The sequence below is a fragment of the Dromiciops gliroides genome, chromosome 3 (assembly GCF_019393635.1).
Source record: "Dromiciops gliroides isolate mDroGli1 chromosome 3, mDroGli1.pri, whole genome shotgun sequence".
NCBI lineage: Eukaryota > Metazoa > Chordata > Mammalia > Microbiotheria > Microbiotheriidae > Dromiciops > Dromiciops gliroides.
Window position 1 is genome coordinate 658,840,021 of NC_057863.1, and position 25,870 is coordinate 658,865,890.

General features: G+C 41.4%; 2 protein-coding genes across 2 annotated transcripts in view; both read left to right on the forward strand.

Moving 5' to 3' along the window:
• Positions 1-25,870, forward strand: part of LOC122748371 (zinc finger protein 850-like) — a gene marked incomplete at its 3' end in the record, with an annotated part of 465,756 nt that overhangs the window by 57,878 nt on the left and 382,008 nt on the right. The gene's annotated exons all lie outside the window — the stretch shown is intronic.
• Positions 3,384-21,049, forward strand: LOC122746601 (zinc finger protein 2 homolog). The gene is made up of 4 exons (XM_043992347.1): positions 3,384-3,515; positions 13,453-13,579; positions 14,239-14,334; positions 18,363-21,049. Exons 1-4 carry the CDS (start codon positions 3,483-3,485, stop codon positions 20,081-20,083), a joined length of 1,977 nt encoding a protein of 658 aa, XP_043848282.1. The 5' UTR covers positions 3,384-3,482; the 3' UTR covers positions 20,084-21,049.

Genomic DNA, 25,870 nt, shown 5'->3' on the forward strand with positions numbered 1-25,870 from the left:
ATCATCTTGCTGATAAAGTTCTGTATGGCCAAAGGTTTGGTTTTCCATCTGGTTTTGAGAGTTGGATTATAAAGAAAGCTGAGCACTGCAGAATTGACATTTTTGAATTGTGTGCTAGAGAAGACTTTTGAGAGTCCCTTGGTCACATAGGAGATCAATTTATTCCATAAATAAATTTATCTAGGCTCTTCACTGGAAGGTCATATACTGAAGCTGAAGTGTAAATACTTGAGTCACATAGGAGATGGGACTCACTGGAAAAACAACACCCAACAACCCTTAAGTTGGGAAAGATTGAAGGCAAAAGGAAAAGAGGTTGGCAGAGAATGAAATGGATAGATAGTCACATGGAAACAACATGATCTGGACAGACTTTGAGAGACATAGAGGAGGGATTGAAGGGCCTGGGATGTTGCATAGAGTCATGAAGAGTTAGACATGATTGAACAACTGAACCACCAACACCCAACAAACAGATAATAGAGGTTCAGGCAGGAATACAGTACTGACTTGCCAAGGGTCACGCAGCTAGTCAGGTCAGACTTTATAAGGTCTTCTGGCTCCAGACTCACAACTTTATCCTCTGAGCTACCTATGTAACCGAAGAAAATCATTCCTGAAATAATGTCCAACAGATTCCAAAATATAAATATTAGGGCTTTTTGTTCCAGCAAAGAACTGGAAACAAAGTGAGTACCAATTATTATGGCTAAAGAAGTGTTGGTATAGGAATGGCATTGAATATTATGGAAGAGTAATGACAGTCTTTTTGGGGGGGGTGGGGCAATAAGGGTTAAGTGACTTGCCCATGGTCACACAGCTAGTAAGTGTCCAAGCGTCTGAGGCCGGATTTGAAACTCATGTCCTCCTGAATCCAGGGCTGGTCCTTTATCCACTGTACCACCTAGCTGCCCCTGTAAACATTAGTCTTTTAGAGAAAAATTTTATCATATTTGTGCCCAGTATGAAATTCTCCATGTCTAATCTAGTCTTTGCTGCAGCAAGAGGCCTACCCTCATTAAAGAGCTCCCTATGTGTAATTTCCAGCACAATTTCTCCAGTGGTCAAGTATGAGCTCCAGAAGAAGGCCTTTCCATTATCATTGCTTTTTAAAGACTTCTTTTAATGAATATTCTAATGTCCAATGGCCTCTTTTTGCCAGAGAGAGGCATTTCTCAATGAGGTCCGTTCATGAATGTGAATCCTCTGGTGTAAGTGACCTCTGGCTGAAGGTCTTCCCACATTGAGTCCATCTTGGGCTTGTCCCCTTGATGGATTTTCTGTTATCTTCCATTACATTAATTTCCTAATTGTCTCAGACATTAGGACCATTGATGGTTTCCTCCTTCCCGTCTCCCTCCCCACCAATTCTTTGCTATAACAGACATTTGAACACTTGTGTTCTTTTCCTGTTTCTTTGATCTTGCTGGTGCATAGGGCGAGTATGAACGGTTTAGGAACTTTTTGTGCCCAGCTCCAAATGTTTTACACGAATGAGGGGGCCAGTTCACTGCTCCACAAATGGTGTCAGTGTATCTAACACTCCTCAGGCCTGCCAGCGTTTGTCATTTTCATTTTCTGGTCACCTTTGCCAATCTGAGAATCTATATACTAGACTTGGATAAGTGATTATAGATGTAGAACATTTAAAAAAATATGGTCTTTCATGTGGATTTCTTGTTTTCAAAGACAAAAATCCAAGCTCTCTGAAAAATAGCGAAATGCAAATGAAACTAACTCTGAGGTACCACTTCACACCCATGATATTAGCTAACGTGACAGAAAAGGAAAAGGACAATACTGGAGGGGATGTGGAAAAATAAAGATACTAATGGCATTGTTAGTGGAATTGTGAACTGGTTCAACCATTCTGGAAAACAAAGGCTAGGCTAAAGGGGCTGTTAAACTGTGCATACTCTTTGACCCAGAAAATGGCACAATTAGGTCTGTATTCCAAAGAGATCAAAGAAAAGGGAGCAAGACACGTATGGCCTGGGTTGTCCTAGTTTGGACAAAGAGGATAGCAAGGGGCAGAATTGGAAGAAGTCCAGGAGAGTCCTGGTCTTGAAAGAGAAAGGTCTGAGTTGCAGAGCAGGGATAAGGAGGGAGGGATTTGGTGTGGAGGCTGTGGGGGGACTCTCAGATGAGCAGCCTGGTGGGTGGGTGGTGGAACCTTGTGGAATTTGAGCCCTGGGGGGGAGTTTGGAGGCCTGGAGGACTGTAGAGTGTGACAGACTCATTCCAGGGGCCAAGGCCTTCCATATGATGGAGGGCAAAGCTCAGGGAGGAGAGGTAGGCAGGGTCTGAGTAAAGGGAACATTTTCTGCCTTCGCAGTTGGATGGGAAGGGCACGACTTTTCAGACTGGAAGGACTTCCCCAGGGTGGTCTGACTAGAGGCAAGGACCCTGGATCTGTGATTATTTTGCCCTCGCTTGGAGCTGAAATCACTCTGCCCTTCCTTACAGCTGAGATCCTCTGCCCTCTGGAAGCCATCTCTGTGCATGCAGTTCCTAGGTAGGTCTGAGCCAGGAAGCCATGTGACCTTCATCTTCTGCTGGCCAGCTTTTCCTTTGGATCTCTTCCTCCCCTGTCTTGACCTCATGCTGAATGTTTTCCACAGCCACCCTCAGGACCCCTTACCCCCCAAAGCTGGCTTCTTGACCCTGCCTCGTGCTAACGCTCCCCATCCGTCCCAGACATCCTAGGGTACCATACCCAGCTTTGCCACTGGGTCACACTTGCCTGACCTTAAGGCCTCCCCCATCGGGACTCAGGTTTTCTGGCTTCAGCCTCCCATCAGGATCCACGTGTCCCATCTCCCTGCCCTCAGCTCCCGTTCAGAGAATTGGTTGTCCTGCAGACAGCCCTAGTTCTTTTGAAGGACCCAGAAGTCCTGCCACCTTGCTTCCATGACGTACCTAGCACCTGGGCCCCAGAGTTCCGGTCTGGCCTTCCTTAAGTGGACTGTGGCTCTCATGCTGGCTTCCTGTCAGATCCCAGGCATTTGGCTTCCTCTGCAGTTTTCCTCCGGGACTGAGATGACCGGCCTCCAAGCCTAAGCTCCCAAGGAGGGTGCCAGGAGCCCTCCCCAGCTCCTAGTTAGACTCCAGGACCGCAGACCTCCCACTTTCCCAGGCTCAGCTGCCCTCCTGGAGGCCTTCTGTCACTCAGATGCTCTCCTCCTTCCTCCCCCGCATTGTTAGCGTCCTGCCTCCCAGACCCTTCCTTAACTAGGCCTCCTGTTTGAGGGTTGGGTTAGAGGGGGTGCAGGGAGGGCAGAGTGCCAACTGGAGGGAGATCTCTGACCCAGGCTTCCTTGAAGCCCTGACTGGTCTCCTTCTCCCTGTAGAAATCCCTGCAGACCCAGCCTCCTGCCCAGGAAGAGAGAGGAAAGGTGCCCCCCCCCTCTGGGATTCTTCCTCAGCTGAGCCTGCAGAAGACCTAGGCCTGGTCTAAGGAGAGAGCCCGGAGCCAGAGGGAAATGGCCCCTGGGAGCCACAGACCCCCACCCCAGGTGAGTGCAGTCTGTTGTCCACAGACTTAACCAGCATCAGCCCATGAGGCCGTTTCCATAGACACAGAGGATTGTCCAGGAAGCCGGCGGTCTTTCTTCCCTGTGGATTGTTTGACAAAAATAGGCATGAAATTGAATGCAGCAGTGACCACACTGCCCTGCTCCGTTCTGCGGCCTTTTGGACTGATTCATGGCATGTGGGCCTCTGGAGCACTAACTCCCCCAGTTGCTGCCCTGTGTGTGTGTGTGTGTGTGTGTGTGTGTGTGGGTGTGTGTGTGTGTGTGTGTGTGTGAGTTCCTCCCTCATTACAAGTGATATACCCAGGTGGAGGGAAGGAAAGAGAGGTTCTAGGTAAGGGGGTACAGACAGTACACTGAGCAAGATGAGGGAGGTGGAGTGCTGTATTTGAGAACCCAAGAGAAGGCCCCTGGGGCTGGATCTCTGGGGACAGGAGGGTGAGGAGTGTCTAATGAGGCTGGAAGGAGCCATGAGGGCCATCTCAGGCAGGGCTTTCCAGCCCTAGGAGGGGGATGACATTTGACCCCGGAGGCAAGAGGGATCCCCTAGGGTTGGGTGAGCAGAGGAGCCACATGGTCACAGCTGAGCTTAAGGAAAGTGACTTGGGCAGGATTGGTGAGAGACAGGAAGCAGGGTGACAAATGGGAGGGTGCAGAAGGAAGGGAAGAGAAGGGAACAGGCATTTATAGAGTGCCTACTGTGTGCTGGGCCTGTGCTAAGTGCTTTACAAATAGGAGCTCAGACCCTCCCAACAACCCTGGGGCCCGGGTGCTGTCATCATCCCCACTGAGCAGGGATGAGACTGAGGCTAAGACAGGTTATGGGAGGGGCATGTGGCTAGTCATTTTCTGAGGCTTGATTTGAATCCAGATCTTCCTGACTCCAGGCCCAGCCTGGCTCTGTCCACCTGACTATGGAGATACCTCTGTCTCAGCATCTCACTCTGGAAGGGGGATAGCTTTTCCCTAACAACTATTGAGCCCATCTTCTAGTCTGGGTGGGCTCAGGGGACTAAAGCCTCAGGCTGCTGATTTTGCCCCCTGATCTTGGCAGGACTGATAGCCCCAAAGAGCTCTGCATGTGCCCAGAGGCTTGGCTGATGTGGTCTGCACCAATTGTCAGTGTCCTCACCACGCTGTGGGCAGGGAAAGAGAGAAAGTATTAGAATTTAGAGGAGTTGCAGAAGGCTTCCTGTTGAAGGTCAGATTTTAGTTGGGACTTGCTGGAAGCCAGTAGTCAGAGATGAGAGAGGATCCTCATGATGGAGGATTGTCAGAGCAAGTGCCCTGACTAGAAAGGTGAAGTGTCTTCTTTCTGGAGCAGCAAGGAGGCCAGTGTCATTGGATCATTGAATAGGTGCCTGAAAGAAGGTGGAGAAGACTGGAATACCAGGGGATGTCTGGGCCACGATGGGTGTTGAATGCAAGAGAATTTGTGTTTGATCTGGAGGTGGTCGGGATCCATTGGAGCGAATTGAAGAATTGAGTGACCTGATCAGACCTTTGATTTAGGGAAATTACTTTGTCCACAACATGGAGATTATCACCTGAAACTTTCCCCCTCAGAATACACAGTACCTGCAAACATCTCACCACCTCTCCCTGGAATTTTCATTACATCACAATAAATACATTTCACATCGCCATGTCTCTTTTTCTCATACATGACTTCTCTCATTCCACAGGAGAAGCCATTCACAGTAACTCTTTTTTAAAAATTGTATTCCAACAGCATATATAAAAAGCTGTTCTCGGTATATTCTGGTGTGCTTTTGAAGACTATAGTTTAAGTGTTGGCTCTGAGAGTCATTGACCTTTGAACAAATCCCTTTTCTCTGCTTTAGTTTCATCCTGTAAATTGTGACAATTAAAAAATTCTAAAGACATAGGTTCCGGGTAACTTTATTTTTAATTTAAATGGTTTTTTAAAATCATACAATTATCTTATTATTTTCCAGTTACATGTAAAGATAGTTCTCAATATTTGTTTCCATATCCCCAATTCTGGTTCTTAGGGAATTACTTTTCCCAGTCAGCTTTTGTACCTCTTTTTTCACTTGTCCAATTGTATTTTCTCAGGCATTATTTTTTCCCCAAGCTATTGACTTTCTCTTGCATAACTCTCATTTCTTTTCCCAATTTTTCTTCTATCTCTCTCATTTGGTTTAAAAAATTCTTTTTGAGCTCTTTTAAGAGAGCTTTTTGGTCTTTGACTAATTCTTCCCCATTAAGGCTTCACATGTAGACATTTTATCATTCTTGTCCTCTGAGTTTATGTTTTGATCCTTCCTGTTGCTGTAATTTTCGATGGTGAGGATTCTTTTCTGTTTCTTGTTCATATTTTAGCCTCTTTTGTGCCTTTGAAGGTAGAGTTCTGCTCCTGGGGTACAGCATGCACTGTCACAAGCTTCTTTTTCTGGGGGCCAGGGGCCGAGTCACTGGCTTTTTGCTCTGAGCCCTCAGCTCTTCAGCTTGCTCACTGCACGGGAGTGGCCCAGCCTAGTTGGGCCTGTTGGTTGGCAGATACCCCAGCTGGCAGTCTGCCTTCTGCATTGAAGCTGGGGGCCTCACCCCTGTCCTGTTGTGCCACTGCCATGCTGAGCTTGGACTGGGGGTCCTCAGCTCCTCATCTGTGCTGAGGCTCAGAGCCTTTTGTGGGCTTGCTCAGACACCCTCTGCACTGGGCTGTGCTCCCCTTTGACCCTGGTGAGAGGGACCTTTCTTGAGGATCTTCTAGGTTATCTTAAGTCAAAAGATCATTTCAATCCATTCTTTTTTGCAGGTTTTGCAATTCCAGAATATGTTGAGGGAAATTTGGGAGAGCTCGGGCAGCTTGCTGGTTTCACTCACCAATCTGGGCTCCTTATCCATTTTTTGATTAAGTGTGTGTCCTGGGGCAAGCCACTAAACCCCAAAGCCTTCAATATCCTGGGCCATCTCCAGTGGGGCTGTTGTATGTCTTGCTGCTGGACCTTGATGTCATGGTCCTCCTTTAGAATGAAGGACAAAGAAGGACCCACCCTTACTCACTGAATGGCATAGCCTCAGACAGACTGAGAACTGAGAAGGATCTTGATTGAAAAGGCCTCAAAGCCTCTCACTTCATGTGGGACCATCTCCAGTTGTCCTGATAAATATCTAGGCACTGGACCAATATGGTTCTGGAGGAGAGAGTGAGGTTGGTGACTTTGCACAGTATTCCTCACTTAAATCCAATTCATTGCAAGTCATGACATGACCTCCCCAATATCTTGGTCTTCTTCAGGAATGAAGGACAAAGAACAACAAACTAACAACAAATAATTGTTTCATAGAGATAGAAAAAAATATAAAATTTATCTGGAAGAACAAAAGGTTGAGCATATCAATTTAACTAATAAAAAAATGTAAAGGAAGGTGGCCTTGCCATACCATATCTAAAGCTATATTATAAAGCCGCAGTCTTCCTAACTATTTGGTAATGGCTAAGAACTAGAGTGCAGGATCAGTGGAAGGGGTTCAGTACACCAGACAGAGGAGTAAATGACTATAGTATATAGTTTGAGAAACCAAAAGATTCCAGCTTCTAGGATAAGAACTCCCTATTTGACAAAAACTGCTGGTTAACATGGAAAATTGTATGGCAGAAACTAGACATAGACGAACATCTCACACCTCATACCAAGATACAGTCAAAATGGGTACATGATCTAGATATAAAGAGTGGTGCCACAAGCAGATTAGGAGAGCAAAGAGTAATTTATTTGTCAGATTTGTGGACAGAGGAAGAATTCAGGACCAAACAGGAAATAGAGAACATCATGAAATGCAGAATGAACCATTTTGCTTACATGAAATGAAAAAATGCTTGCAGAAACAAAATCAATGCAACCAAGATTTGAAGGAAAGCAGAAAGTTGGGAAACATTTTTTGTAGCAAGTGTTTCTGATAAAGGCCTTATTTCTCATGTATAGAGAGAATTGAGTCAAATGTATAAGAATACAAGCCATTCCCCAGTTGATAAATGGCCAAAGAATATAAACAGGCAGTTTTCAGATTCAGAAATCAAAGTTACCTCTACTCCTATGAAGAAGTTCTCTAAATCACTTTTGAGAAGAGAGATGAAAATTAAAACAACTTTCAAGCACCACCTGACACCTATCAGATTGGCTAACATGACACAAGAGGAAGATGATACCTATTGGAGATATGGGAAAATTGGAACACTAATGCATTGTTGGTGGAGTTGTGAACTGATCCAACCCTTGTGCAGAGCAATTTGTAACTAGGCCCAAAGGGCAGTAAACCTGCACAATATTTAACCCAGCCATACCATCACTAAGTCTTAATCCCAAAGAGGTCATAAAAAAGAGACCTACATATGCAAAAATATTTGTAACTGCTTTTTTTTTTTTTTTGGTGGTGGCAAATAATTGGAAATGGAAGTAATGCCCATCGATTGCGGAATCGCTAAACAAGTTGTGGTATATGAATGTAATGGAATACTATTGTGCTATAAGAAATGATGAACAAACAGATTTCAGAAAAATCTGGAAAGACTTAAGTGGACTGAAGATGAGTGAAGTGTGCAGAACCAGGAGAACATCAGAAACAGTAATAGCAACATTGTGCTATGATCAACTGTGATAGACTCAGCTTTTCTCAGCAATAGAGTGCTCCAAGCGGCCTCCAAAGGACTCATCATGAAAAATGCTCTCCAAATCCAGAAAAAAGAAATGTGGAAGCTGAATGCAGATTAAACTATTCTATTTCTAAGGGGCAGCTAGATGTCTCAGTGGTTAAAGCACCTGCCCTGGATTCAGGAGGACCTGAGTTCAAATCTGGCCTCAGACACTTGACACTTACTAGCTGTGTGACCCTGGGCAAGTCCCTTAACCCCAATTGCCTCACCAAAAAAACAAAAAACCAAACAAACAACAACAAAAAACTATACTATTTCTCGTCTTGGGTTTGTTTTTTAAGGTTTTTTCCCCCTTTTGTTGTGATTCTTTTAGAACAGGACTAATGTGGAAATATGTTTAATGTCATTATACATATATAACCTATATCAGATTGCTTTCCGTATTGGGAAGGGAGGAAGGAACAGAGGGACGGAGAAAACTTTGGAATTCAAAATCTTATAAAGACAAATTTGGAAACTATCTTTGCATGTAACTGGAAAAAAATTAAATACTGTTAATATTGGGGAAAAAAGGAGGCCTCCATTAAAAAATATTTATAGCTGCTTATTTGTGATGGAAAATTGGAAACTGAGGTAATTGGGGAACAGTTTCAGAAGTTATGCTATAAGCATGTAATGAAATAATATTGTACTTTATGAAATGACGAGCTGGCAGATTTCAGAAAAATCTAGAAAGACTTACATGAACTGAGGCTAAGTGAAATGAGCAAAACCAGGAGAACCTTGTACACCTTAACAGCCATATTGAGCAATGATAATCTTCTCACCAATACAATGATCTAAAATAATGCCAAAGGACTCATGATGGAAAATGCTTTCCACATCCAGAGAAAAAACTATGGAGTCTGAAAGAAGATTGTGGCATACTATTTCACTCTTTTTCCTGTTTTTTCTTTCTCATGGTTTAAGTGAGATTTTCCCCACCCCTTAAATATAAGTGATTTAATAATAATACAAATCAGTTTATAGACTACGAACTGCATTTTAAAATGTTTAGATATTCTTTAGTAGCTTAAGAAAATCATAATGAAGTAAGATAGATATTGAAAGCAGCTAAGGCAAATGATAACTTGCCTACTCTACAAGCTTAACCAAAGATTCAACTACCTGACTTCCAGTTGTGGTTAGGTGTAACCACCAATCAACATAAAGTTCCGATATCTAAAAGAGTAACTTCTGAGCTATAAATCAGAGTTAGAGAGAAGTTGGAAAGCCAAGCTTAACCAATATGGTGGAAAGTCTTGATAGCTGAGAAACAAGTTAGAGAAATATAGGTCAGAGAGGCAGCATCCAAGATGGCAAAGATGCAATCCAGTATCTGTTTTCATATGTTATGAGCCTGTTACTTAGTAAGAGGGTTATTTTGAGTGGCATATATAGAATGGCAAGTGACTTTGCTAGTGTCTTACTAATGGTTTCTTTCTCTCTATTCCATACTTAGTGTATTTGAACTGCTTGGATTATGTTAAATAGTGGGAGGAGTTATTGTGTCTAAATAATGCTGGATCCTGAGGTTTGGGGTCTTTGGGTGTACACCTGAGACTGGCTTTATTATTTTTGTTTGTTTTGTTTTGCTTTTTGCACGGCAATGAGAGTTGAGTGACTTTTCCAAGGTGACACAGCTAGTAAGTGTCAAGTGTCTGAGGCCAGATTTGAACTCAGGTCCTCCTGCATCCAGGGCCAGTGCTTTATCCACTGCGCCACCTGGCTGCCCCAACTATAAATCTTTTTGTACATGTCGGGCCTTTTCCCTTTTTTATGATCTCTTTGGGATAAAGACCTAATAGTGGAGAAAAGTTTCATTTTGAGCATTGCTCACTAACAATGCCAGGAGAAATGCCAGGGGCAGAACAGAGGTCTGTATACAATGTTCATCACTAAGGCCTTTGATACTGTCAGTTGTGAGGAGTTATGGAAAATTATGTCAAAATCTGGTTGCCTGTATTACTTCATCAGCATTGAACATCTATTCCATGATGTCATGCTTTCCTGGGTTCTGGATCATGGACTCCTGCCCTTTCCCAGTCAGATGCCTTCAATGAGGTGAAACACAGCATCAATGTCACCTATAGAAATGGGTAAATTATTCAACTTGAAAAGACTACAAGACAAGAGAAAAGTAGACGGAGTCTTTAGGGCATAATTTTTTTTTTGGTTTGCAGATGACTATGCATTCAGTGCACCCTCTGATGTTGATATGTCACAAAATGGGGGTCAATTCTCTGTTGCTTGTTTTGGCCTCACAATTAACACTAAGAAAACCCAGGTGCTTCATCAGCCAGCTCCACCCCATGCATACCTGGAACCATCAGTTCCAGCAAGTGGAGAAGATTTACATCCTGTAGATATGTTCACTTCCCTTGGCCGTCTACTTTGCAGGGATGTCCACATTGATTATGTGGCTGACTCATGCATTCCCAGAGCTACCTCAGTATTTTGAAAGCTCTGAAGAAAATTGTAAGGAACAAGAAGTATTAGACTGAATAGCAAATTGAAGGTCTGCACCTGTGATAGAGCATTCTGAGGGTGCACTGGTCTGATCAGCCCGTCAGCCATTCTAGCATGATTGTAATAGTGATGTCAGTTTGGTCCTCTTTGAGAACAAAGGACAACAGGCAGTATTGGGAGAGAGATTTATGGAAGAGATAGCTGCAATTAATGGAATAATGGCCACTGCAGTGAGCTTACATTCTCATAGAATGGACAAGTACTGACAAAGACAGGTACAGCATCAATAGGATTGGATAAATTCAGATAAATACAATGGTATTCAATAGAAAGTAATTTGAAGAAGAGGCTCCCAGTGGTTGGAGATATCAGGGAAGGCTTTATGCAGAAAATGTGTTTTCAAGGGACAGAGGGACTGCCACATGGAGTAAAAGAGGCAGAAAGGCAAGTAGGAAGAGCAGAGCCCAGAAAGAGAGAAGGTCAATGTGTCTGGTTTGCAAAGTCAAGAGGGTGAGTGGTGAGTGTCTTATGAGGCTGAAAGAGAGGTTGGGACCAGGTTGTATGTGGCATTGAAGCTAAAGGGAGGGGTTGCTATAAGATCCCAGAGGGCACTGGAGTTATCTGAGTAGCAGACTTACATGGTCAGATCCATGCTAAGGAAGAGAAGTTTGGCAATAGTGAAGAGGATGGCCCAGAGTGCTGAGAGATAATAGGCAGAGCAACCAATTAGGAGGCTGTGGGAGGAAAGAAAAGGAGGAGGATCAACATTGCCATAGAGTTTACTATGTGCCAGGCATGGTGTGAAGTTCTTTACAAAGAACATCTCATTTGATCCTCAGAACAACCCTGGCAGGAAGGACCTCTTAGTATCCTCCTTTTGCAGCTAAAGCAGTTGAAGGAAATAAAAATCAAATTTGCATACATTTGACAAATCACATATTTTGAGGAAAAAATTAAAATGGCAAAAAAAGTGAAGATATTTTCATCTATGTGAAAAAGAATTGCTCCTTACAATGATCCACAACAATCCCAAGGGGACTAATGAAAAAGCTTACTGTCTACTGCCAAAGAAGCTGATTGAATCATGTTGATTGAACACAGACTGAAGGAAGCTATTTTCACTTTCTTTCATTTTTCTTTTATTCAAGTTTTCTGATACAAAATGACTATTTGTCTTGAATCTTGGTGCCATGTATTCCAAAGTTTTGGGGGTAAGTTGTGATCATTTCTTTTTCTTTTTCTTTCTTTCTTTTTTTTATTTGCCCAGGGTCACACAGCTAAGTAACTATCAAGTGTCTGAGGATGGGTTTGAACTCAGATCCTCCTGAATCCAGTGCCAGTGCTTTATTCACTGATCCATCTAGTAGCCCCTGATCATTTCTTTTTCATAAATAAACTGTCTGTATCTTATGAATAAACTTGATCTCCAACCATAGTCAATAAAAAATTATGACAAATGTAATTTTTAAAAAAATAAATGAATGAGTTTTCCTTTCCCAATCATAGTTACTCTTATTTTTTATGTAACGAAATATTAAAATGAATGAATGTATTCCATTAAGTAGGGAAAGCAATCATAAAACAAAGACATAAAATTTATTTTGGCTCTGACACATCATACCCGATGTTACCCCAAGTCCTCAGTATTACCACAGATAACTTTTCTTCACTTTTACAGAAAGAGATCCTCATAACTCTTACTTCAGGGCAGATTGTAAGCAATTTCTCTCTTTTTTTGAGGGACAATGAGGGTTAAGTGACTTGACTAGGGTGACAAAGCTAGTAAGTGTCAAGTGTCTGAGGCCGGATTTGGACTTGGGTCCTCCAGAATTCAGGGCTGGTGCTTTATCTGCTCCAACACCCAGCTCTCCCTGTAAGCAATATTTCTTTTTTTTTAATTCTTTTATTTTTTCTTTTATTTTTTTTTTGTGGGGCAATGGAGGTTAAGTGACTTGACTAGGGTCACACAGCTAGTAAGTGTCAAATGTCTGAGGCTGGATTTGGACTTGGGTCCTCCAGAATTCAGGGCTGGTGCTTTATCTGCTCCAACACCCAGCTCTCCCTGTAAGCAATATTTCTTTTTTTAAAATTCTTTTATTTTTTCTTTTCTTTTTTTTTTTTGTGGGGCAATGGAGGTTAAGTGACTTGACTAGGGTCACACAGCTAGTAAGTGTCAAATGTCTGAGGCTGGATTTGGACTTGGGTCCTCCAGAATTCAGGGCTGGTGCTTTATCTGCTCCAACACCCAGCTCTCCCTGTAAGCAATATTTCTTAAGAATGCTCTTCATGCTTTTATCTTTATTTCATCCTTTTAGGAAATTAACTAAGTTTTTTTTTTCTTTGTAATATTTTTTCCAACAGAGTATCCAGTATTTGCCAACTTCTCATAAATTCTTCATAAAATTTCCTTAACATATCCCTTATGACATGTAACATATCCCCTCGGGTATAAGGAGGAATTTCATTACTTTGCTTTCTTTTCCATAGTCTCTGATACTTCACTCACAGAGCACATACCTCCTCCCTGAGCCTATGGGGAGAAACATTTCATAGTAAGACCTTTATTCAGCTTTTATCATTCTAACATGGTTCTCACTTCAATATAAAATGCTTCTCTCAATATTCCATTGGGCTCTTATTGGATGTGGTTTCAAGTGTTGCTTCCTCTCATAGGAGTTTTGGGCAAATGCCTTCTGTGCTTCAGATATTTCCTCTAAGTTGATGAGGGTTGGATTAGGTGAATTCTGAAGTCTTTTTCATCTCTAAATCATGTGACTTTTGATGGCTTAGGAATTGATGACATTCAAGGATGTGACTGTGGATTTCACCCAGGAGGAGTGGCGCCTCTTGGATCATTCTCAGAGAGAGCTGTACAAGGAGGTCATGCTGGAGAATGTCCAGACCCTGCTCTCTGTGGGTAAGGACCTTTGCCTCTGGTGACTCTGAGCTACTGACATGGTAGCTCCCTGCTCCTCATCCTGCCAGACCTAGCAAGTTTGTCCTGATGCTTCCCTCTTTGTTCTCTCAAATTCCAGTCCAGATGTTGGGAAAGGAAGGGAATGGAATAATCACTCATACATACCTGCTTTATATCTAGCACTGGGCAAAATGCATTATCCTTATTGTCATTTGACCTTTGCAACAACATCCCTATGAGTTTGGTAGTATTATCATCCCCATTTCATAGGTGAGGTAACAGGCAAACAGGTTACACAACTTGTCCAGGGGGACACAGCTCCCATGTGTCTGACACTGGTTTGAAATGGTCTTAGTGACTCTAGGCCCTGGGCTGTTACCACTGCACTACCACAGCCTCCAATTTCTAGATAATTGTAGGTAGGCAGTGTTCCCACCCTTCCAGGAAAGAGGTGAATTAAGGGGAAGTTTTCTGATACAAAATGGCCTGTGTGATCTCAGGCTGCCTCCAAAGATCCCAGCAATCAATACCTTGGGAACTGTCCTTGAGACCTCCTGGGAACCATCCTGTCCTCTTTGCTTGCATGTCTTCTTTCCCTAAAGAGGACTAAAGTGTACATTTCTCTCCATTCTCCTCCCTTCCTTTTCCTATATTCCTAGGACTTCCAGTTTCTAGAGAAGATTTGAGCTATCCTTTCCAGGAAGGGGAATCACCAGCCATGGTAGAGCACAAAGGTCTGAGGGACTCCTGGGAAGGTGAGTGACATAAATCAGGTGTATGAGGGCTCTTATGACAGGAGGTCTCCTAAGTGTTGTGGTGCAGGGAGTGCTGGACTTGTGGGCAGGAAGGGCTTACTTGGAATTGGTTTTCAGCATTGGGATCCTGTGCAAGTGACTGAACCTTATATCCCCAATTTCCTCATACAGGGGAGCAAGTCAGACTCCTTGGCCTTTCAGTTTCCTTATGGCATTTAAAATTAAATGGGAGGGACCTATTTCTATCCTAAGTTGTAGGGAAACTTAGCTGGGCTTTCGAATATATCACTACTTAGAAATCAGAGGCTATAGCACCAGTTTGGAGCATTAAGAATTTATTAAAGCATATTAAATATTAGTAAAGATGGAGCACATGCCCCCAAAAGTTCAGAGGGGAGAGTGGGATAGTGGGCCACGTGGCTGCTCCTTCAGAGTCCCAAGGCCAAGAGAGAGAGTTCAGGAGTGTACACTCCTTAAGGTCAGGTGGAGAGGCAGCCCTTACACCCTGCTTCAAGCTAATTGGCTAGCATCATTCAAATCTATTGGTTCATTGGACTTGAGGGTGGTCTGGAGCAGTATGTGCTGACATCAGAGCCCAGAGGACAGACCTTCTGAGGGGCAAGGCTTTTCAGGTAGGTGTGGATTTAACTTCTATTGTCTGTATTCACAGTCCAAAGTCCAACTATATTTCATTTGAAATTCTCCTGACTTTGGGCTGGCTGTAAGAAAGGTCAAGCAAGGCTCTCTGGGTTCCCTATAACCCCAATATTTTCTCACATCTTGTAGTTATAAAATGTTGAGGGTATAAGAAGTCATCATTTTGAACTTTGGGGCATCTAACTCTCCTGAAAGCATTTCAAATGGGCTGAGAGTATCCATTCTGAATTCTTTCCTAGTCCTTATTCCATTCAATAAACATTTATTAAGCACCTACTATGTTCTAGACACTGCTGAACACTAGGGGCACAAGGAATGGCAAAAGATAAGCCTTGCTCTCAAGGAGTTCAGTCTAAAGGGGAACACAACATGTAAACAAGGATCTAGCAACCCAATGTATCCAGGATAAATTGGAGCTAATCAAGACAGGGAAGGCCCGATGGGTAAGGAAGACAGGAGGAGACTTATTGTAAAAGGAAGAATTTTAGGTGCTATTTCAGGGAAACCAGAGCAAGCATGAGGGACAGCCAGAGGAAACAGGAGATGTTGGTGGTCAAGAAACAAAAAACCTGATTTTCACAAATGTGGAGAGAAAATAAGGTGAAAGAAGCCTGGGAAAATAGGAGAGGTGCTGATGATAAAGGGCTTTAACAGCCAAGCGGAGGATTTTATATTAGATCCTGTTAATTTGGAGGCAATAGGAAGTGTTTTATTGAGTGGGCAGTGACATGATCAGAAATGGCCTGTAGTAAATGAATTTGACAGCTAGGTGGGGGATTAAGTGGATTGGTGAGAGACTTGAAGCAGTGAAAGCAACCAGAAGTCTTTTTTTTTTTTTTTAAATAACATCATTTTATGCCTAATAATGATGGTTGGGAATCACTGCACAATGAAATATATTAATGCCTCAAACATGTATCTACTTGTTGTTCCAGGAGAAAAATATATGGCAAACAAACCTTGGCAATTCTTTACTGTATAAGGTACCATTAAATATTTTTTAAGAAACATTTTTATTTTAAAGTTTTGAGTTTCAAATTCTGTCCCTCCCTCCTTGACTCCATTTCCTGCACCTTCCCAGAGGCAGAAGGCTACCAGATACATGTTGTACATGGGGAATTATAGAAAATATTACTGTATTAGTCATTTTTTATAAGAAAACACAAAAGAAAAAAATGAAAGAAAATGAAAAATTCCAAGCTTTAGTCTGTGCTGAATATCAGTTCTGTCTTTGGGGTTCGAGAGTATGCTTCATCATTAGTCCTTTGGGATTGTCTTGGATCATTGTATTGCTGAGAATAGTTAACTCATTCACAGCTCTTCATCAAACAACATCATTGTCACTGTGCATAATGTTCTTCTGCTTCTGCTCATCAGTTCATAATAAGGACTTCCTGAATCCATCTTGATTGTGATTCCTTATAGCAAAGCAATATCTTTTTTTTTTTTTTTTAGTGAGGCAATTGGGGTTAAGTGACTTGCCCAGGGTCACACAGCTAGTAAGTGTTAAGTGTCTGAGGTCGGATTTGAACTTAGGTCCTCCTGACTCCAGGGCCAGTGCTCTATCCTCTGCACCACCTAGTTGCCCCCAGCACAGTAATGTCTTATTACAATCATCTACCACAGGTTGTTTAGCCATTCCCCAGTTGATGGGCACCCCTTTGATTTTCTTAGCCACTACAAAAAGAACTGTTATAAATATTTTTGTACAAGTAGTTCTTTTTCCCTTTGTAGGGGCCAAATTTAATATGTGGAGAGTTAATTGGGTAGCTTGCTGTAATATTGGGGTCCAGAAAATAATGAGGGACCTCTAGGTTCAAAACTTCCTCCCTTCTGAACTACCTTTTTAGTTATTTCTCCCAGGCCGATAAGAAAAGAGCTTAACAGCCTCTTTTCCACCAATGAATCAGGTTTTATTAATGGGAATAAAATACACTGCAAAGGTGAAAATAATAATGTCAAAGATAAGGGAATAGGGAAAGAGGAAAATGGATAAACTCCCAAATTCTTACAAAAACCTATACAAGCACTGGCCCTGGATTCGGGAGGACCTGAGTTCAGATCCAACCTCAGACACTTAACAATTACTAGCTGTGTGACCCTGGGCAAGTCACTTAACCCTGATTGCCTCACACACACACAAAAAAGCCTATACAATCCCCAAACTCACTTCCAGCTCAATTAATTCAAAGGGCTGGATTTAATTCACCACCAGGGGTCCATAATTTCTATGGGAGTCACCAGCCAGTCTCTAGTCTGCTTCAAGGCCAGAGAGAGAGAGTAAGTGTGTATGTCTGCTCCTTCCTGTTGGGGTCCCCTTTTTTACCTTTTTCTCCTTCCCCCAAAGGGGAGGTCCTTCAAGTAGTGTGACTGAGATTGGTTCCCTGTTGATGAGGTAGTCCACAGCCTCTGAGGACATGCCTTCTCAGGGTTGGCCAAGATTAAATGAGGTAGCTAACAGGCAGGCCAAGTGTGGCTAAAATCTAATCAACTTTAAGTGGGTACAGAGTAGATTCTCCTTCACACCAAATTCAAACAGTACTAAGTCAATCAAGATCAAGTCAGACCCCTGGGTGTCTGCCAAATTCCATTATTTTACCACACCTTTTTTGGGATGTCTTTGGATATAACCCTGTAAGTGGTACTGCTGGATCAAAGGGTATGCACAGTTTCATCATCCTTTGGACTTAGTTCCAAAGTATTCTCCAGAATGGTTGGATCGATTCATAACTCCACCAAGAGTTTATTAGTTTCCCATTTGTGTGAGGTGCTACCTCAGAGTTGTTTTAATTTATATTTCCCTGATCCATAGTGATTTACAACATTTTTTTCATATGACTATGGATGGCTTTAATTTCTTTGTCTGAAAACTGTCTGTTCATATTCATTGACTATTTATCTATTGGGGAATGACTTCTATTTTTACTAATTTCATTCACTTCTCTATATATTGGAGAAAGGTGGCCTTTGTCAGAGATACATGTTTCAAAAATTCTTTCCCAGTTTTCTGCTTTCCTTATAATTTAGGTTCAGTTGGTTTTTGTGCAAAACCTTTTTAATTTTATATAATATAAAGTATCTATTTTACATTTTGCAATGTTTTCTATGTCTTCTTTGGTCCTAAATTCTTCCCCTATTCAATGCTCTTTTAATTTACTTAAGGTATCACATAAAAATAAACTTACTATTTCCAAGATAAAATAAGCCATTTGCAGATATTTCCAAAGATTCATTCTGCTTATTTTCAATTAAAAATTCTTCATTTTGACTGGGGAATTAGAATATGAATAAGGTTACATTATGCCACATGGCAAAATAACATATTTTTATATGTATGTATCTTTCTGATAATACATAATTGTATTCCTCAGTTGGAGACACTAGGTTGATTGTGAAGAAGATGGCTACAAAGGTGAACATTTCTGTGGAAGAATTTGGCCAGCATAGATTTGAGACCAATGGTGCCTATAACTTGAAACTGAAAGAAATCTGTGACTCTGAAAGCAAAGTGGGTAAGAGTATCTTCGAGTTTGTTGAAATTGAAAAGGTACTCATACAGTCTTCAGTCTTAAATAACAGTAAGAGAAGGACTTCATGGAATGAATATATTCAAGACAGTGAAGATAATAAATGGTTTCCTCAACAACTAGAGCCCTTTAAGGCCCAGGAGAAGTCTCTTCAAATGCAAATGTACAAAGGTAATCATCTGGAAATGGCCTTGAATTTGAATTCTGATCTAATTAGACATCAGAAAAGTAACAAAAGTGGGAAGGCCTTCAGTCTGAACTCTAAGTTCATTCCTCTTCAGAAAATTCACATTAGTAAGGAGCCTGGTATATACAATGAATGTAAAGCAACCACATCCCATCAATCATATCTTCCTTGCCATGGTAGATTTTACCATGGAATGAGAAGATATACAGTTCCTTGTTGTGGAAAGGCCTTTGGTTGGAACTCAGATCTTATTAAGCATCAGAACATTCACATTGGAAAAAAGTTTTATAAATGTAATCAGTGTGGAAAGGCTTTCACACACAGCTCCAATCTTGCTAAGCATGAGAGAATCCACACTGGAGAGAAACCTTATGAATGTAATCATTGTGGAAAGGCTTTCACAGTCAGCTCCAGTCTTCAAAAGCATGAGAGAATCCACACTGGAGAGAAACCTTATGAATGTAATCAGTGTGGAAAGGCTTTCACAGTGAGCTCCAGTCTTGCTGCACATCAGAGAATCCACACTGGAGAGAAACCTTATGAATGTTATCAGTGTGGAAAGGCTTTCACACAGAGGTCCAGTCTTGCTGCACATCAGAGAATCCACACTGGAGAGAAACCTTATGAATGTAATCAATGTGGAAAGGCTTTCAAAGAGAGCTCCCATCTTGCTGCACATCAGAGAATCCACACTGGAGAGAAACCTTATGAATGTAATCAGTGTGGAAAGGCTTTCACAGAGAGTTCCAGTCTTGCCAAGCATCAGAGAATCCACACTGGAGAGAAACCTTATGAATGTAATCAGTGTGGAAAAGCTTTCACAGAGAGATCCAGTCTTGCTGCACATCAGAGAATCCACACTGGAGAGAAACCTTATGAATGTGATCAGTGTGGAAAGGCTTTCACAAAGAGATCCAGTCTTGCTGCACATCAGAGAATCCACACTGGAGAGAAACCTTGTGAATGTGATCAGTGTGGAAAGGCATTCACAGCGAGATCCAGTCTTGCTGCACATCAGAGAATCCACACTGGAGAGAAACCTTATGAATGCAATCAGTGTGGAAAGGCTTTCACACGGAGGTCCCATCTTGCTAAGCATGAGAGAATCCACACTGGAGAGAAACCTTATGAATGTGATCAGTGTGGAAAGGCTTTCACACACAGCTCCCATCTTGCTAAGCATGAGAGAATCCATGCTGGAGAGAAACTTTATGAATGTAATCAATGTGGAAAAGCTTTCACAGAGAGATCCAGTCTTGCTGGACATCAGAAAATCCACACTGGAGAGAAACCTTATGAATGTAATCAGTGTGGAAAGACTTTTACACAGAGCTCCAATCTTGCTAAGCATGAGAGAATCCACGCTGGAGAGAAATAAATGTTATCAGTTTGGAAAGACTTTCACAATGAGTTCTAATCATGTTGCACATCAGAGAATCCACACTGGAGAAATCTTAGGAATATAATAAATGTAGTTAAATCTTCAGGCAATATCCATATTCTATAGAAATCTTATCACTGTTATGAATTAGAAAATGCATTCAGTTGTCATTCCGAGCTTCTTCAAAATTAGGAAATTCATTTTTTTTGCCATTTATTTAGAATTTTATTTTCCCCCCAATTACATGTAAAAACTATTTTAAAGTCCATTTTAAAACTTTGTGTTTCATATGCCCAAAGGGCTAAGGGACTGCATTTGCCCTTTGACCCAGTAATACCATTAATATGTCTGTATCCCAAAGTGATCATAGAAAAGGGATGTGACGTGTAAAACTAAATGTTTGTGGTTACCTGTCCCCAGTGTGGGGAAAGCTAACTAGGACATCATTTTACCAGTTTAGGTATTAAACATTTATTAAAATACATTAGAGTTTAGCAAAGAGAGAACAAGTGTCTCTAATAGAATAGGAAAAATAGGAAAACCTATCTGCCCTAGAGGAGAGATCAGAGTTCCCACCCCTACCTGGTTCTTCCACCAACCCCGCACAAAGTTCCAACCACCAACTAACAAAACCAACTGCCTTCTACACTGCTTCAAGCTGATTGGTTGAGAGTGGTCTCATGTTGATGTGAGGTTACTTCTGGTTCCTGAACCTTAGAAAGTTTAACCCATGTTCTCTCAGCAGGGGCCCTGTGGTAATAATATTCTCAGGGAAAAGGACCCACATGTACAAAAATATTTATAGCAGTTCTCTTTGTGGTGGCAAAGAATTGGAAATCATGGGAATGGCCCATCAATTGTAGAATGGCTGGACAAGTTGTGATATATGAATGGAATAGAATACTATTTTGCTCTAAGAAATGATGAGCAGGAAGATTTCAGAAAAACCTGGAAAGACTTAAGTGGACTGAGGCTGAGTGAAGTGAGCAGAACCAGGAGAACATTGTTCACAGTAACATCAAAAGTGTGTGATGATCAACTGTAATAGACTTAGCTCTTCTTAGCAGTGCAATGATCCAAGACCATTTTAAAGAACTCATGATAGGAAAAGTTCCCCACATCCAGAACAAAACACACACACAAACACACAAAACCTGTAGATTCTGAATGCAGATTGAATCATACTCTTCCTACTTAATTTTTTTGAGGTTTTTACCTTTTGTTCTGATTCTTCTTTTACAATATGACTAATGCAGAAATGTTTAATATATTTGTACAAATATAACCTATATCAGATTACTTTCTGTCTTGTGGAGGGGGAACAGAAGGGAGGGAGGGGTGAAAAATTTGGAACTAACAATCTTACGAAAACTTATGTTGAAAACTTTACATGTAACTAAAGAATAATAAAATACTTTTTTATTAAAAAAACAAACTGTTCCAAATGCTCTTCCTCTTTCCCTCCTTCCATTTCCACCTCCCCTTAAGAACTCATGTAATTCAAAATGTTACCCATGTGTATTTATGAAAAATATTTCCACATTGTCAGGCTGTCCAAAAGAGCAGACAAAAAAAAAAACTTCAGAAAAAGACAATAAAAATATGCTTCAGATACCATCAGCTCTTTCTCTGGAGATGTATCTCATTTTTCATAAAACCTTCAGAGTTCACTTCGATCACTGGATTGCTGAGAATAGCCAAGTCATTCACTGCTTAAAATATTGTTACTTTGTATACAGTACACCTCACTTTGCATCAGCTCATATAATTCTTTCCAGGTTTTTCTGAGAGCATCCTGCTCATCATTTCAGTTACTATTGCTACTTGAATTTCCCTCCATCCTAATCCCTCCCCTTGTCATTTACTCTATTCTTTTATCTCCTTTCACCCTTTCCATCCTCAAAGGTGTTTTGCTTCTGACTGTCCCCTCCCATAAGCTGCTGTCCCTTCTATTACCACCCACCTCCCCTTTCCCCTACTGTTTTCCTGCAGGGTATGATACATTACTATACACAATTAAGTGCGTATGTTATTCCATTTTTAAGCCAATTCTGATGAGTAAGATTGACTCCCTAGCACCTCCCCCGTCTTCCTCTCTATTGTATAAGCTTTTTTCTTGCTTCTTTTATTTGAAAAATTTTATTGCATTCTACCTCTCCCTTTCCCTTTCTCCAAGTGCATTCCTCTCTCACCCCTTTATTTTTTTAAAGATATCATCCATTTATATTCAACTCACACCTGTGCCCTCTGTCTAAATATACTCCATCCAGTTGCCCTAATAATGTGAAAGTTCTTGTGAATTACAAATATCATCTTCCCATGTAGGAATGTAAACAGTTTAACTTTTTAATATCCCTTATGATTTTTTTCCTGTTTACTTTTTTATCTTTCTTTAGAGTCTTGTTTTTGAAAGTAAAATTTTATATTCAACTCAGGTCTTTTCATCAAGAATGCCTGAAAGTCCTCTCTTTCATTGAATTCCTATTTTTCCCTGAAAGAATATACAAAGTTTTGCTGAATAGGTGACTCTTGGTTTTAATCCCAGTTCCTTTGCCCTCTAGAATATCATATCCCAAGCCCTCTGCTCCTTTCATGTACAAGCTGCTGAAATTTGTGTTATCCTGACTGTGGCTCTACAATACTTGAATTGTTTCTTCTTGGCTGCTTGCAATACTGTCTCCTTGATCTTGGAATTCTTTAATTTGCTACAATGTTCCTGGGAGTTTTCATTTTAGGATCTCTTTCAGGAGGTAATCAATGGATTCTTTTGATTACTAGTTTAACTTCTGGTTTTAGAATATCAGGGCAATTTTTCCTGACACAATTACTTGGAATATGATGTCTTGGCTCTTTTTTGATCATGGATTTCAGGTAGTCCAATAATTTTCAAATTATCTGTCCTGGATCTATTTTTCAAGTTAGTTGTTTTTCCAATGAGATATTTCATATTGCCTTCTATTTTTTTCCATTCTTTTTTTGGTTTTGCTTTATTGTTTCTTGATTCCTTATAAAGTTATTAGCTTCCATGTGCTCCATCCTAATTTTTAAGGAGTTATTTTCTTCAGAGAGCTTTTATATCTCCTTTTCCATTTGGCCAATTCAGCTTTTCAAGGCATTCTTTTCCTCACTGGTGTTTTGTATTTTCCTCAGTATTTTTTGGGTCTCCTTTATTAAGCACATAACTTTTTTTGATGATTTTCTTGAATCACTCTTATTTCTCTTTCCTTTTTTTCTCTCTCTCTCTTTTTATTTTCAAGGGGTTTTTTTTTGAGCCCTTCTATGGCCTGAGACCAATTAATATTTTTCTTGGAAGCTTTGGTTATAGGAGCTTTGGCTTTGTTATCTATCTTCTTGGGAGGGTGTATTTTGATCTTCCTTGTCACCGTAGAAACTTTCTAGGGTCAGCATTTTTTTTCTGTTTGCTCATTTTCCCAGCCTATGTTTTGACTTTTTTTTTTTTTTTTTTTTTAGTGTGGCAATTGGGGTTAAGTGACTTGCCCAGGGTCACACAGCTAGTAAGTGTTAAGTGTCTGAGGCCGGATTTGAACTCAGGTACTCCTGACTCCAGGGCCGGTGCTCTATCCACTGTGCCACCTAGCTGCCCCTATGTTTTGACTTTTAATTAATTGTTAAAGTGGGGAACTGCTTCCAGGATGGAGGGTGCACTGTCCCAAGCTTCAGGGGGTTTATGCAGCAGTTTTCAGAGATACTTCTAGGGATTTGTAAGTGTTTAGTTCTTCCAAGGTGTTATGATTCAAGGAGAGGTATGTTTACTAATCTCCTAGCCTGTGCTCTGATCTGCAAGCAACCATAGTCCAGCTTTTTTGCCCTTGAACTATGAACAGAGACCATTTCCACTGTGGTTGCAAGCTCCGGTGTGCTTGTGCTCTTCCCCAACCTGGGACCACCACCCAAAACTGTGACCTTGGTCTGAGTATGGGCAAAACCACAGTCCTGCTTCAATGCTAGAAAAGAGATCCCTGTAATCTCCTTCTGACCAATTGGACCCCTTTACTGTCTGTTGGCTGAGTTCAAGAAGTATTTGCTGCTGCTGCTGCTGCTGCTGCTGCTGCTGCTGATTCAGAGGCTCCTGAGGCCAGCTTGTGCTTTGCTGATGCTGGGTCTTCACTAGCACAGCCTGTGCTGGGTGTGCTCCACTTTCACCCTGGCACAACAGACCTTTCCTGGTGACCTTTGAAGTTGTTTTTGGCTGGAAAATCATTTCACCCTGTCTTGTTGTGGGTTGTGCTGCTCCAGGAATTGTCTTATGGCATTATTTGAAGGTATTTGGAAGGGTCTTGGGGAGAACTCAGGCAAGTCACTGCCTTTCCTCTACCATCTTGAGAAGTCATTTCTATGAGCAACTCCATCTCTCTCTCTTTTTTTTTTTTTGTGGGGCAATTGGAGTTAAGTGATTTGCCCAGGGTCACACAGACAGTAAGTGTTAAGTGTCTGAGGCCGGATTTGAACTCAGCTACTCCTGATTACAGGGCCAGTGCTCTATCCACTGTGCCACCTAGCTGCCCCTGAGCAACTCCTTCTCGACTTAGTGTGGGAAGGCTTTCAGGCAGACATCACATCTTACTTTATCTCAGATTAGTCATTGTGGAGAAAAGACTTAACTAATGTGCTTAAGGGAATTTGTCTGGAGCAGGGTGATGTTCTCATCAATATTGATAGTGGAATGAAAGTATATAGAAGCAGTAGTTGTGGGAAGGGCTTCACCTAGAGCTCATACTTAACTGTTCTTTGAAGTAATCATGCTGGAGCTAAAATAGGGATCTGATTAACAAGGTAATCCCTCCTGTTGTAGCACAGATGTCATTAGACCTCCCAACAACAGACCTCATTAAATATCCCAAATTTCATCCTATTTATAAGACCCTAGAAATGCAATGAATTTTCTCAAATCCGACTGTTGGTCATTTCTCCTCAGTATTTTATGGCATTCATTTACTTGTCATATCTTTAGCCATTCCCCAATTAATTGGTAATCACTTTGTTTCCTGCTTTTTGCTGCTACAAAAATTCCTGGTAAGAGAGTGGGGTGATAGAGGGGTCAGTCTGTTGGAGAAGACAGGGTAGAATGGGGCCATGAAATTGATGTGCTATACTGATGAACTTCTCCAGGTAACCACATTTTGACCATAAGTAGTCATGACATTCAGTAAGTATCAAAGGCCTTGTTCAAGTGTACAAATGTTCTCTACAGAACTCTGTTCTCCTCCTGTGAGTTTCACCTGTAGAGCTTGGGCAGAGGACACCATATTGATCATTCCTTGGCCCTTTCTGAAGCCACTCTGGCTCCAGGTAGATGACCATCTCCTAGGTGAAGGATGAGCCTATTAAGGAGATCTCTGGCAAAAATCTTGCCAACATTGACTAAGTCAGAGATACCCTGTGATTGTCACAGGACAATCTATTTCTTTTACATTTATAGAGATGGACATTGGATGTTTCTTTGAACTCCTGGGGGATAACCTTGCCACATATTGTCATAACCCAAAAAACTTTAGTTGGCTTTTGTATGAATAATGGACTCCCTCCCCCACCTTGTAAATCTCATCTGGAATAGAATCAGCATCATGTACTTTGCCATAGGAGAGTGGCCTAATGGCATTCACAATTTCTTCTTTAGTTGGAAATTTGTCTAGAGGGGAGTGGACTTAAACCTGAGGTAAATAGTAGTTTCAGCATTGATTGATGGTGGTCTCTTGAGAACTCTATGAAAGTGTTCAGCCCATCTCTCCAGGACCATGTCCTTATCACTAATCAATGTGGCTC

Bases quoted from the DNA above. Each gene is read 5' to 3' on its own strand.
- LOC122746601 (XM_043992347.1), top strand. From the start codon at position 3,483: ATGGCCCCTGGGAGCCACAGACCCCCACCCCAG. The intron at 3,516-13,452 runs GTGAGTGCAGTC...TTGATGGCTTAG, and splicing joins GCCACAGACCCCCACCCCAG to GAATTGATGACATTCAAGGA. The intron at 14,335-18,362 runs GTGAGTGACATA...TGTATTCCTCAG, and splicing joins TCTGAGGGACTCCTGGGAAG to TTGGAGACACTAGGTTGATT.